General features: G+C 39.0%; 1 protein-coding gene across 1 annotated transcript; it reads right to left on the bottom strand.

Moving 5' to 3' along the window:
- Window positions 1-2,997: 2,997 nt before the first annotated feature.
- Window positions 2,998-6,149, bottom strand: LOC149198438 (cysteine-rich receptor-like protein kinase 15). The gene is made up of 6 exons (XM_089399275.1): window positions 4,819-6,149; window positions 4,564-4,703; window positions 4,260-4,470; window positions 3,920-4,154; window positions 3,497-3,647; window positions 2,998-3,378 (listed from the first exon to the last, which is right to left on the bottom strand). The coding sequence occupies exons 1-6, from the start codon at window positions 5,804-5,806 to the stop codon at window positions 3,055-3,057; spliced, it is 2,049 nt and encodes a 682-aa protein (XP_089255401.1). The 5' UTR covers window positions 5,807-6,149; the 3' UTR covers window positions 2,998-3,054.
- Between the last annotated feature and the right edge of the window lie 7,194 nt (window positions 6,150-13,343).

Below are 13,343 nucleotides of genomic sequence, written 5' to 3'. Positions count from 1 at the left end.
CTTGCATATAAGGTGCAAGCTTCCCATAATGCATTGACGCAATCTAACACCTAGCACTCGAACGCAGCCTGTCGGAACAAGCAGTTGCCTCACAAAACACCCTCATGATGTAATCCCTCTCCATGTCATTGTTAATGTGTTGCACGTGCTTCATCAGAACTCCAGGCGTTAGAGACGCCATTTCGCTCCTCATTGGATCTCTACAAACCTCCTCAGACTCGATCCTTGGCCACAAAGGCACCCAGTGTTCTCTCCTCCTGCAAAAGAAAATCTGGGCTAGTTCTCTCGTCCCAAACCCCAACCACACCGACAATCTCTCGGCCTCAAACGCTTCAAAAGTTGCACCGAACTTCACCGACGACTTCAGGCTCAGAATCCACCAATTGGTCTTCGAGCGCATTCGGCATCACTACTGACAGCAAATCACAGCGAGCCTTCGAGGACTCGGCCCTTCTCAGTGGCATCGTCCACCCTCTCGTCGTACAACAACCGATCAAGCACAGTCGCTTTGCAGAACACCGGTAACTTCTTATCTTTACATCACTAGAGAGGCAGAGGGTTGTTGCTGCTAATTTGAAGAGGAGGTGGCATATGGATTAGGTATTTGAATAACAGGAGTATTTTCGAGTTTCAGATCTCGGTGACAAATACCAAGAAATTTTTTGCAGATACACACACAACAGGAGTATTCGGGAAACATCTTTTCTATCAGACAACATCACTCCCTCGACTCTCACAGCCCGGCTCGATGGACAAACTAAAAACTTAAACAAAATATGAATATACTCTATTGTTTCCCTCAGCCCATTTCCCTCAACCCAAGACAGGCCAAGCCCTCAAGGGCTCTGATACCATGTTAAATTTCCATAAAGGAAATTTGTATTCCATTAATCAAATATGATATTACATATATACAGGAGTATTGTCTTAAGATAGGAAAACTATCTTGGACACACAATTTGTTGGTTGAAAGAATATCTCAACCACATACCAAATTAGAAAAATCACTCCTATAGAATAGGAACAAACTCTTTACATAGAAATTCACAATGAGACAAGTAAAAATACATTAAGTTCAATTAATGTGTTTATAATTGTTATGGTAACAGGTTGCTATGTATTTTCTGTCTTTCATATTTGTGAATACACCTCAGAGTAGACATTTTGATTTTTTTCTTTTGTGATTTATGGAAATATCTATGGTTAGTTTGTGCATGTAAATATGACAGCCACACTAAGGCTAATTGTATTCATACACTAAGTAATCATTTCATAAGTTGTAAGTTGTAGTGGAAAGACGATTACAGAAACACTTCGTAAAGTTGTTGGGAATTCCGCACATAATCATAGTAAAGCAAACATGACAATCACATTATATCAATGGTATAAGTTTAAAGTTTTTAAATTAAAAAATTTATTTGAAAATAATTAAATTAATTATTTCACACATTAATTAAGATATTATAAGGAGGTCATCAACTCCATCCTAGAAGATCAAAAGTATCTCTTTAACTAGCTCAAAGAAGAAAATTAATATAGCCAAGATTAGAACGAACTCTCATGAGCTCCATAGTGAAACGGGTCATTGGGCAGTTTCTAAAACACCATGGATGGAAGGGATCTGCTATCTCTGTGAGAATATGAACATCGAGGATGAAAATCAATTCCTCTTAGAGTGCCCCACGTACAACCACATTAGATCTGAGTTTCATAATCTTTGTTGCAACACTGCGTTTTATGATGTCAAAATTATAGTGAGCTCAAGAGGCTTCTCTCCTAACTTTTTGAACATAGGAATAAAATTTTAAATCAAACTAAATAATTCGTTTCTTTAGGTTTGATAAACCAAATTTTGGTCTCAGTGGATGTTAACCATTATCTGAATATGACTAGGCGAACACATTGCGAAACTCTTAGAAAAGTGCTTTGTAAGCTGAGACCTCCTCGGGATAGAAGGAAGCTCCAAGAAGTATGTTCTCGATAATGCCGGGATGTTCACCGTGATGGTGGGTGAAATATTAGCCATGTTGCCTTTCTCGAAGGTGTCCGGAGCAGGGATGGGCTTCTTGAACCAATCATCGTGGCCATGGGGAATAAAATCCTTGGCCTTGACAGACCTCACTATCCTTCCTCCCTCTAAGCCTCTCCTTTTTCCTCTCCTCTCCCTATGGTCGAGTACCTAAAGGTCCTTAAAAGTCGAGCCCCTAACAGAGTTTTCAGATCCAGAACCAATTACAAAAGCGGGACACTTATCCATCTCTCCCGCCCCTATCGTGGTTATCCCCGCTTATGACGATAAAGACACTTTCACGAATGGGTCAATCCCTCATCATCATAAATTTCATCCATTGATAATTGTTTTAACAAATTCCACACCAAATAAAATCGAACGAATGTAGCTCAAATTCGATAGCGTTAAGGAGCAAGTATAATAATATGCACGATTAATCGTAAAATTGAAAATCACAATATCACCATCACTAACGAATTAATATTCAGAATAACGATTGCAAATTATAGGTCAAATCAGCGACAAATTAGCATCACAAGAAGTTCTAATTGTAAATCTCAGCGGTCCAAACTCGAAAGTGACATCATGTTAATTTAATAACTCTGGTATATACAAGGAGTCGTGTAGGGAGAGGAGGAATTGCCGTTAAAAGTAGAGCAAAATAAATTCAAATTTTTTTATAAAAATAATGTTTGAATCATATGTTTTTTATGGTAGAAATATATTCAACATCATCAAAAATGTCTAAAACACTTAAAATTATGAAATTTGACATCTTTTATTTGGATTTACAAAAATTTCTATCAGATTTTTTCAAAACATAGCTAAAATTTCTATAACTTTAGAAGAAAAAAAACATAATCGTTAGATTAAAGCATAACGCACACTCAAATGTGATTATTCCATAATAATTAATAATTTTACAAATTATGCACCTGTCTCTGAGGGCAATTATGTCACAACACTGAAATATGTACCATTTTTAAAGCAGATAGACTCCAAAATGCGCGTTACCTGGGTCCCAACTCTAATGGATATGCGCGTTACCTGGGTTCCAACTCTGTAATGGATGCATCGGCGTTCGACAGAGGAGCGTGAAATGAAGATGTGGTGCCAGAACTGGTGGACTGGCTGTTTTCAGAAACATGAGATCTCAGAAAAGCAGGCTTTGTGGGAACGGGTAATGTCACAGAATGAGATGAAAGCATCAATGTGATTAGAGACATTGATGGTCGAAGTGATGAGTCAGCTTGTGTACATAAAAGACCAACATGAATGCATCTCAGTGCTTCTTCCACGTTGCACGTTTCAATTATGGCTGCATCAATCATATCCACAATATTCCCTCGTTTGTATAATCTCCACGCCTGCAAAATCACGATATTTAAAACTCTGTCTAAAGACCAATGAACTAAATAACATGGCCTAAATACTGTAGATATGCTCAGTTGAAAATAAAATTATAACAGTATCATAGTATCTCACCCATTCTAAAAGCGTCTGCATCTCAAGTGACAGATTATAATCATTGTTCTTTCTTCCTGTAATAAGTTCCAAGAGAAGAACGCCAAAGCTATAGACATCAGCTTTTACAGATAATTGCCCCTGCAGAGCATACTCTGGTGCCATATATCCGCTGTGTATCCAAATTACAATGTCAAAGATTATATAGTGAGGGAAATCTTAGGAATTGAGTGACGTTAAAGTGAAAGCTATTTGCAAAGGAAATTGTATTCCTGTAGAAAGTTAAAACATAACGAGGCAGCTAAATCCCCAAAAGCAAAATTGTCATGAAGTAAATTTATAATACTGTCAATCCTCTTGAAATCAATAGCCCAGATTAAAACATATCCATCACTCATTGTTAATCAATTGTGACAGTCTGTGATGATTATTTTGAAATCTTACTAAGTTCCAGCAACTCTTGTGTTGACGTGGCTCTCATCTTCAGGAAAAAGTCTTGCTAAGCCGAAGTCGGCTATCTTAGGATTCAGATTTGCGTCCAACAAAATATTGCTTGCTTTAATATCCCTATGAATAATCCGCAGTTGAGAATCCTCGTGCAGATAGAGAAGCCCACGAGCCACTCCCACTATAATGTTGTAGCGTTTCAGCCAATCAAGCTGGTTGCGTTTGTTTGGATCTGTAAAAATGGATGCATTGCGCTAACTATTCATCATGACCGAGCTAAATATCTCGGAATATTAAGGTGTTTTTTCACATACAAAATAGCACGGAAGTGACTCACCGAATAGGATTTTATCGAGGCTTTTATTGGGTAAGTACTCATAAACAAGCAACCTTTCCGATCCCTCTGTGCAACATCCTAGTATGTTAACAAGATTCCTATGTTGAATTTTGGCCACAAGTTTAACTTCATTCAGAAATTCTTTCTTTCCTTGAAGAGATTTTAAGGACAGCTTCTTCACAGCTATTTCTTTTCCATCTTCAGCAGTTCCCTGAAAAATTCAGCCAAAATGTCAAAGGTGCGGTGAGAGCAGCCGGAGAGTACTATTCTATAAACTAGGAGAAGCTTTCTTATTAATTGTTACCTTGTATACGGCCCCAAATCCACCTTCCCCAAGCTTATTATTATCATGAAAATTTTCCGTAGCAGCTATCAATTCTTCCATGGTAAACGCAATTTGCCGATCCTCATCGATTGCTGTGTCTTCCTCGACTTGCCCATGACCTATACAACCAAAATACACAGCTTCGTCATGACCTATGCCGCAAAATTGAATACCATCTAAACCCGGATCTAATCATAAGCACCGTTAGTATTCATAAGTAATTCATGCAAATACCTTGGGAAGAATTTAGAAATACGACAGACATCAATCTCCTCCCTATTGTTAACACGCATACCAATAACAACAGAAGCAAGCCGCCAGCAACACCTAAAATTATGGGTAATTTGTTTGAAGACTTGTCGTTCTGCGTACTACTACTGGATGGTCTGCTATGATTCTGTCGTGTATTAGCCACTGGCGTATTAACTGGCGCTTCCGCAGGGGGTGGTGACGAAATCGACTTAAAGAAACTATAGATTTCATAGCGAACTCTGCAGCTTCCCGTTAAAGACTGAGCTCCTTGACTTCCACTGTAAGTTGCAAAAATATAACCTATTTGTCCCGACAGACATGATGAGCAGTTATCAATAGATATATCTCTGGTGCACTGGACCATAGCGTAAATCTCTCGAAACAAAGAGTCTCTGGTTGTTCCAGAGGCATATAATTTAGATCCAGACGTTGCTTCAGATAACAACTTGGTGAATAGTCCATCAAGAGCCTGATTAAAGACATTAGCGCTTGTGACATTCCCAATGTAAGTATACCATGCATCATTAGTATCCAATTGTCCGATGAAATTATAGTTCTCGTAACGTAAAAAGCAGTAAGTAAACCAAATTAAACCACCGCGGGCATTCCCACAGTTTTGTCGAAGTGTAGTGTTTGCCTCTTGTGAACAATTGTAGCACTGCTCGACTGTTGCGTCTCCCCGACATTGAAGGAGGCCATATACTTGGTCAGGACTTTGGCCATACACAGATGTGTTAAACCCTGTTTGTAACGTATCTTTGATAAGACTATTCATGACTGTATTCAGATTTGCCTCGAACGTACTGCCTTCTGTATAGTTAACATTGTGGTGGCACGTAAACAGTTGTGCCTGGCAAATCTGTGAATGAGGAATATTGATCATCAAAAGAACTACCATTCCGCCAAATAGTTTAATAGTTTGGCTCACGAACAGAGTCGACCATGAGACTTTATCATGCAGGATCGACATGGCCAACGGAGAGTGGAGAGCCTAGAGCGCAAGGATGTGCCAATATTAATGCTCCTCAAAACTCTAATTTACTCTGCACAGATACGTAGGCTTAATGGATAGAAGCATGCACCATGTTTTTAACTTTCCCTAGGATTTGAAAATTCTGTTCGCATTGATGAGATCAGTATGTCTGCCCACAGTGCCCAGAATCAATATTATGAAACAATGCAAAACAAATAAACTGATGGAAGCCATATCTTTGATGTTTCACCGGATTTAATAGAAACTATACCTCTGATGCTTCGCCGAATGCATCGCTCACCCAAAATGACGACTTTTGAGTACCGCTTGTCAAGCTGGACCGTCTCTGGTTCCGTGCTATAATGCGATTCATCTTTGTCATGTAACTCGACGACTTTGAATAATCACCCAAGTCCAAGTCCAAGTCTTTGTAATTGCAATATTTAATGGAAACTATACCTGTGATGCTTCGCCGAATTCACGCATCGCTCACCTAAAATGACGACTTTTGAGTACCCCTGGTCAAGGGGCGCCGTTTCTGGTTCCCTGCTATGATGCTTTTCACTAATGCACCCGTCCAACTTTCCAAGCTCCAAGTCTTTGCGGTTGTAATTTAAAATATCGATTTCTCTGATTTCAACATCTAGAGCTAACGCAGACGCAGACTAATTTACCATTGAGAAATATATATATTTTAAGGCGACTCGAACGCAGACGCAGATGTTTAGTCAACGCTGAGCTGTTCCACAGTTCATATATATTAATTTCTAAGGAGAAATGTGTGTACCTGTAGAGCTAACGCTTGACTAATTTACCATTGAGAAAAAATATATATATTTAAGGCGACTCTAACGCAGACGCAGCTATTTAGTCAAGGCTGACCTGCTCCACAGCTCATATATATTAATTTCTAAGCAGGAAATTGTGTTTACCCGTAGACCTAACGCTTGACTAATTTACCATTGAGAAAAATAATATATATATTTAAGGCGACTCGAACGCAGACGCAGCTCTTTAGTCAACGCTGAGCTGCTCCACAGCTCATATATATTAATTTCTAAGGAGAAAATTGTGTTTACCTGTCGTTATATATATATATAAAACAAAATTTTAATATTAGTGTTGGAATTTGGGATGACCTCTCGATCACTCATTAACTCACCCTCATCAAGTCGGAGGATGCTTTCACTTGTTCCCTTTGCAAGAGATTGAACTCTTCATCTTGAGTTAGTTTTCTTCCATCTCACCGATCAAGCTTGTTTAGCCATGTGGCACTTATTCATTGGATACTAAATCTTACTCGCGAATCTCAATTTTGTCCTTACTCCATCTTAGTCAACTAATCTCATTTTCAGCAAATCCCACATTTCCAATGGCAACACCACAAGTTCCAAGTGATCAGGATGCCAATGTTTGGGACCCTATCATAACTACTTATAACGTGAGAAAGGATATCTAATTGGTATAGAGTATCTTTGATATAATAGGAGACCACAACAAGCTATCTGAATAAAACTTGGTCTTACCAGTGCTTGCACAAGTGTATCACTTCCCGTAAATGATATTCGAGAGTGTCAGCACATAGTTGGTAAATCAAAGAGTTATCATCTCTTCTCAAGGAGAAAAGGAAGTCATCAAAATAACACTAAATGCCGTTGCAGATATGTTATCATTTCCACATAGGACAACTATCCAAATGTTGGACAAAGAATCACTAGAAGAATAGTGGAAGGCTCTCTCTAGAGATAAGAGAAAAGATGATCAATGCAAATGTTAAAGGAGTAGTTTCCCCTTCTAGGCATCCTCCCTACCCCATCATGTCATTTGATTCTATGCCAAACATATCATTTTCTATAAATGCCCAAGTCCTCTGTGATCCTTCTTAGTCACCTTTTGTCACCTAGTGTGGGAGGCTGAAAATTTTTTGAATTTTTTTTGAGTGTTAGTACAAGGCTCTGCACAGGATACACTAGTGCACGAGTCAAGTATCCAATGCGCAATAGTAGGATTGGTGCAGAAGAGAGATACATGGCATAGAGGCACCACGCGAAGAGGATGGAAACGTCCATCAAGCGAGGATGCGTGCGAATAAATTTTGTAGTTAGGATTTTGGGGATGATGCGTGAAGGAGAGGAAGGTTGTAGTGGTAGAGGAAGTTGGAGATATTTGCAAAATGAAGGAACTCGGGAAGAGAAGCACGCTGAGGAGGACCGAGAAGCTATGAAGGATCAATAAGAGGACTTGCCCGAGATAGTTCGAGGGTTAGTCGAAGGAGAAGGAAGAGTTGTTGAGATTGTGCTTTTCTATTACAGTGATTATAATTCTATAGGGTAGTCATTTGTGTGCTTGTAGCTATTTTCCAACCTATGTGCAAAGAAAGAAGTTTGTAGTAGAGTTAAGGGTGTTTTTTCTTACAATGTAATAATTGTTGTATTGTGTCATGAGTATATATTGAAGGTTGGTGAGCTGAGTTTTTAATGACTTTCATTGTAGCGCGTTGCGCCTGTTTTGCTTATGTTAAAGTAATGGAAAGAACAATGGATTTACCCATGTGCATTGGTGTATAAATATATTATGTTCTTGAATATTGTTTTCTATTCATTGATTGTATAATGGTATAGTGTAGAACCAATATTTCTTAATATTTTGTACGACTAAGATAATTAATATCATTAGTATAGCTTTATCACATTAATCTTATGTTTATCGAATGATAAGTTGCGTAGATGTTGTTAAAGAGGTTTTTGAAGGAATCGAAATGTCTTGATCGTAATACTATTGTGGGTAATTAATAGTGCATTAACTAGCTTGTGTAAGAACATGTGAAGCTCATATGACGCATAGTTGCAAAATAGTTGTTAAGTGTTTGTTTGATAGGTGTCTAGAACCCTGCATTGTAAGATTAAGTCCTATGTTGTTGAGTGACAATAATCTCATGACTCAGGAAACCTAGTTCCAACAGTCCCCCATAACACCTCGAGTGAGGCTTCATACACTTTGTGGGTGATGCCGAAAGGTCCAGTGTTGAGCAAGTTTGTTAGCTGAAAAATGCAATTTGGGGTCTGTCATAATTTCGAATGCCAAAAAATGGTTCCATTGTGAGGACCATGATCAATGTACGATGGGATTATTTTGCGACAAATATGTGGAAACCATGGAATCCCACCAAGGAGGAAATTACTCAATGGCTTAAGAACAAGGAGCATGAATTTGCAGCAAAATAAATTGGAGGTAGGAGACTCAGCACGGAGAAAAGCTTGAAGAAACATATATTTACTGAAATTCATGAGGCTTTATTTGGAGAATTCCCAAATATTTTGATAGAGTGGGTTTAGCGACTGAAGGACAATAATACAAATTATTGCCATAATGGACCAAGATAGTGGACTCCAGAGGATGTGTGTTAGTTGCAAGTGGTAAGTAACAAGATCTCACATGTTGTCAATTTATGTTTTGAGAGTGTACAGGAAGGTTATATTATGGAATTCAGAGTGGAAGCGACAATATCCTATAGTGTGTTGCAAAGGAAATTCCTGAAGGGTCCACAAGGTAGATTCATACGGTCACTACCATTACCCATTAAAATGCTATTATGTGACCATAGAGTTCTATCCTTCAAGTCAGACAACATGAGCGGTTAGACTAATCGTGCACCAAGGGGAAAGTGGAGGAGAACTAGGGCGTAATCGGAGCCAAGGAGAGATGGAAGAATAAAAAAAGACTATGGTGGAGATTGAAGGTAGGTACAAGATTACAGATGTGAATGTGAAGATGTAAGATGAAGATAGAATATATGGAGGGTGGCACATTGAGGAGTGGATGGAGGTTTTGATGAAGTAACGTGGGAGGAGGTTAGTTAGCGTTGATGCCCACTGTAAGGAGGATCCCAAGAAGAGGGGCAAGAAAAGGCTACTAGAGGATAAGGAGTAGTGCAAGTGATCAAAGCTATGAAGGAACATAGTTCGGTACCCCACGCAGAAAAGTGGAGGAAGAAGAGAAGTTATGTCCATGCAGCATGGATTTTTTGAACCCTAGACAGTAGAATCATACCATGCTTGGTGTCGAACCGATGACCCCACCCGCATCTACAAATATAGAGGCAAGTACTCAACATGTTATAACAAATAGTGTAGAAGGTAATCATAGTAAAGAGGGTGGAGGTATTAGTAGCAGTAGAGTTAGTCAAATAGTATGTGGAGTGTCGCAGAGTGCTCAAGTTTAGTCTAGTGCATGGAGAAGTGCACAATTTTCTAGTGGCACAGTAGGTGTGAATAGAAGTACTTCATCAAGGAGTACTGTGCAGAGTACGATGACAGGTGTAGAATTGAGGATGCTTATGTTTCATGGTGTTAGGAATGAAGATCTAGAGAAAAAATTATTTGTTTGTGGGGTTGTTTGGATAGAAAACTAGGTTCTAGATGAGGCAATAAAGATTGCACAGTTAGAGGCTTCCTTTAGGGACAATACATTGACATGGTACATGAAGTACAAGTGTGCGACTCTAACTGGACATGCCACGATGCTAAATGAAATTTAACCATTAATCAGATAATTTCAGAAGTCTAAATATGATTCCCAATGCATTACTAACTAGAGGGAGACAAAGCATGGTTCAAGCGAGTTGGTATGGGATTTCGACCAAAGCTTTATGATCTTGAAGGATAGGCTGACGATTGAGATTTGGATGTGTAACATAAATAATGGTTCATTGCTAGTTTAATTCTTAATATTAGGATACCATTAACACAATAAAGAATCAATTCACAGTTGAAGACATTAGAATTTGTGCTGAAAATGGACGCTTCTCCAGTAGGGAGCAGAGAAAATTGTGGTATGGCACAGGTGCAGTCTCAGCTGGTGGCATTGACTCTTCAGTTATAGGGTCTAACTAAGGGGAAAGAGAAGTGAGAGGAAGTGTGGTGTACTATGTGTAGGAAAAAATGTCACCACATAAATGACTGCAAGTTGATGACATACTATATGGGAACCGATGTAGCTAATCCTCTTGCACAGGGTAGAGGAATGTGGTGTGAAGTTTGACGAGTATGGGGTTACACCCCATAGAATTTTTCGATCATGTAGAAGTATGAGGTGAATGCATGAACTTTATTTTGTGACTTTTGCAAATCAGTGTCGCATGATATCCAACATTTTCACACATTAGAATTGTTTCACAAATGTACATTTGATTCATTTAGGGTATAGGGACCCAAAGGAACTTAAGATGCAATGAGAGGCTTTAACCATCCATGATATAATTAGATTGGAAAATATAATCAGCCTAGACAAGGATAGGGAATGACAACTAGAGGTCTAAGAGGACTAATGAGAGGAAGAGAAGGATTTGGAAGAGGTTGGGGACCTCTTGCATGTTATAATTATGGACAATAAGGACACCTTGCACGAGCTTTTCCTAATCCATGTTGTACATGTACATATTGTAGGGCACAAGAATACACAACTGAGAATTTCCCATAACTAATTTCCAAATGGTAATAGAAGATGGTGCCAAATGTATAAATGATAGTAGTTAATCCTCGTAGGACCCAATAATGAGTTGGTGCAGTAACTCGAGGAGGTGTTAGGATAAGACTCGATGTTGTGAAACCTGGGACCCGCAGCTGCAGTGAGTTAGAAGGGCACCTTAACCTCCTCCAAATTTTGATCCCTCCCAAGAGAAGGTAATGTACAAATAATCTCGAAGGGAAATGGCCATTTCAGAATGGAAAGATGAGACCCGCTCAGAGAGGTGGTGATGCTAGTTTTCTATGATGGCACTGGTGATGCTAGTTTTCTATGATGGCACCACCTCTAGAGAATCTATGACAAAGGCAGATCCAATTCATAAGTTATTGCAAAGTTTCCTTGAGCTGGTGAAAAGTGAATAGGCATTGGAGAACATGTGCACGATGGAGCAGTGTACTAAGAAAACTGAAGTAGCTACTGCACGAGCATCGCCACACGTAGTAAATTAGGTAGCACGAAGGAAAAGGACGAGCAAAGAATTTAGGTTTGGTGCACAAGTGGGATACTCTGAAATGAATAATATCATATTGGACTTAGGGTCTGATGTGAATATTATGCCAAAAATTACTTGGGAAATGATGGGGAAGCCAAGGTTGACATGGTCTCCTATTCATCTAAGACTAGCCAATCAACATCATATCTTCCCAATTGGTAGGTTGACCCATGTATCAATAGATATTGATGGGGCTACAAGTACTGCTAACTTTGGAGTTATAGATATCATTCATGACACCAATCCATACCCTTCTCTGTTATGAATTGATAGGGATTTTGATAATCAAGTAATTATTAACCTGAAAAAGAGATACGTTATTTTCGAAATAGGGGACATTCGAGTTATAGCATCTTTGGATCCTTCGAGAAGGAGACTGGTACATTGAGCTAGTTAAAGGAGAGCTGAGCCAAGAAGAACTGGACAATATTTACAATGTGATAGCAACTTGGGAGGATTATGTGAACCCTACCATGGATGGGATGTTGATATAGCATAGTGTGGGGTCTTTCACTTCTAACTCATACGAGTTGTTGGAAAACTAGTAAAATAGACTACATGAGACCAATACTCCAAGATGAAGACACCTTCACAGAGTAGTGCATTGGATCGGTACCAAGGTGCTCAACTCAACCTGATTTGATGTATTGTCTGAATTCACTATTTTTGTGCAAGATTTTGAAGATTGAATACTGAAGCCTATAAGGATTCCCATGCTGGACGTTACGTTGCGCGCTATCCTAGCTAGGTTGTGGGTTGTACATAAGAGTCAGATCGCATGATGGAAACAATGCAGACAATTATTGTGCATCAAATTTGGAACCAATTTTAGGGTGCCTGGGTAGAAATAATGCATGGAATGCCCAAGGCCATATTTGAATAAGTGTCTTGCAACATGGACTAGAGGATGGGTGACGCAACAAGAGTGGGCACATAGATTTGTGCATACACTAGATATTGTTCCCATGAGCTAGTATATTGAGTTGGAAGTGCGCAAAAGGAAAAAGGAATGAAATGAGATGGTGCAAAGCTTTAAAGCTACCTTTATTTTTTAGGAAGAAGAAACAACACTCGACAAGGCTTTGAAGGTACTGCGACAAAAGATTTTTGCCAATCGATAGCCAATAGCGATAAAAGATATACCACTATGTCCTACGCACAAGTATTTGTAGTAGATACAAGAGTTCATGGAATTTTATAATGTAGTAAAGATAGGAGAAGATGATGATGATCTTATAAATTTATAGATTTGTTATAGACATTTTTGTGCCTTACAGCTCCAAGCATGAAATGTCCATAAACCAAGGGCTCCTAAGTCCCTACAAGTGTTGTTTTAACCCCTAAAGGAACAAGGTCAACAAATTACAGCTTCTCCCAGAAGTTCTCCACCAGAAACTGCTCAGAATTGGTCAAAACAGGATCATTTCAGCTGCTCCACTGGCTAAGTGTGTTGCATTGCACCTAAATACACTGTGAGGGTGCGTTGCATTTCAAAACTCCCTTCTGTAGGGTGCG

The sequence above is a fragment of the Pinus tabuliformis genome, chromosome 2_1 (assembly GCF_031772625.1).
Source record: "Pinus tabuliformis cultivar Carrire ecotype Pingquan chromosome 2_1, CPIR1, whole genome shotgun sequence".
Classification (NCBI taxonomy): domain Eukaryota; kingdom Viridiplantae; phylum Streptophyta; class Pinopsida; order Pinales; family Pinaceae; genus Pinus; species Pinus tabuliformis.
Note: the sequence above shows the minus strand (reverse complement) of the source record. Positions and strands in the feature narration are given on the sequence as shown.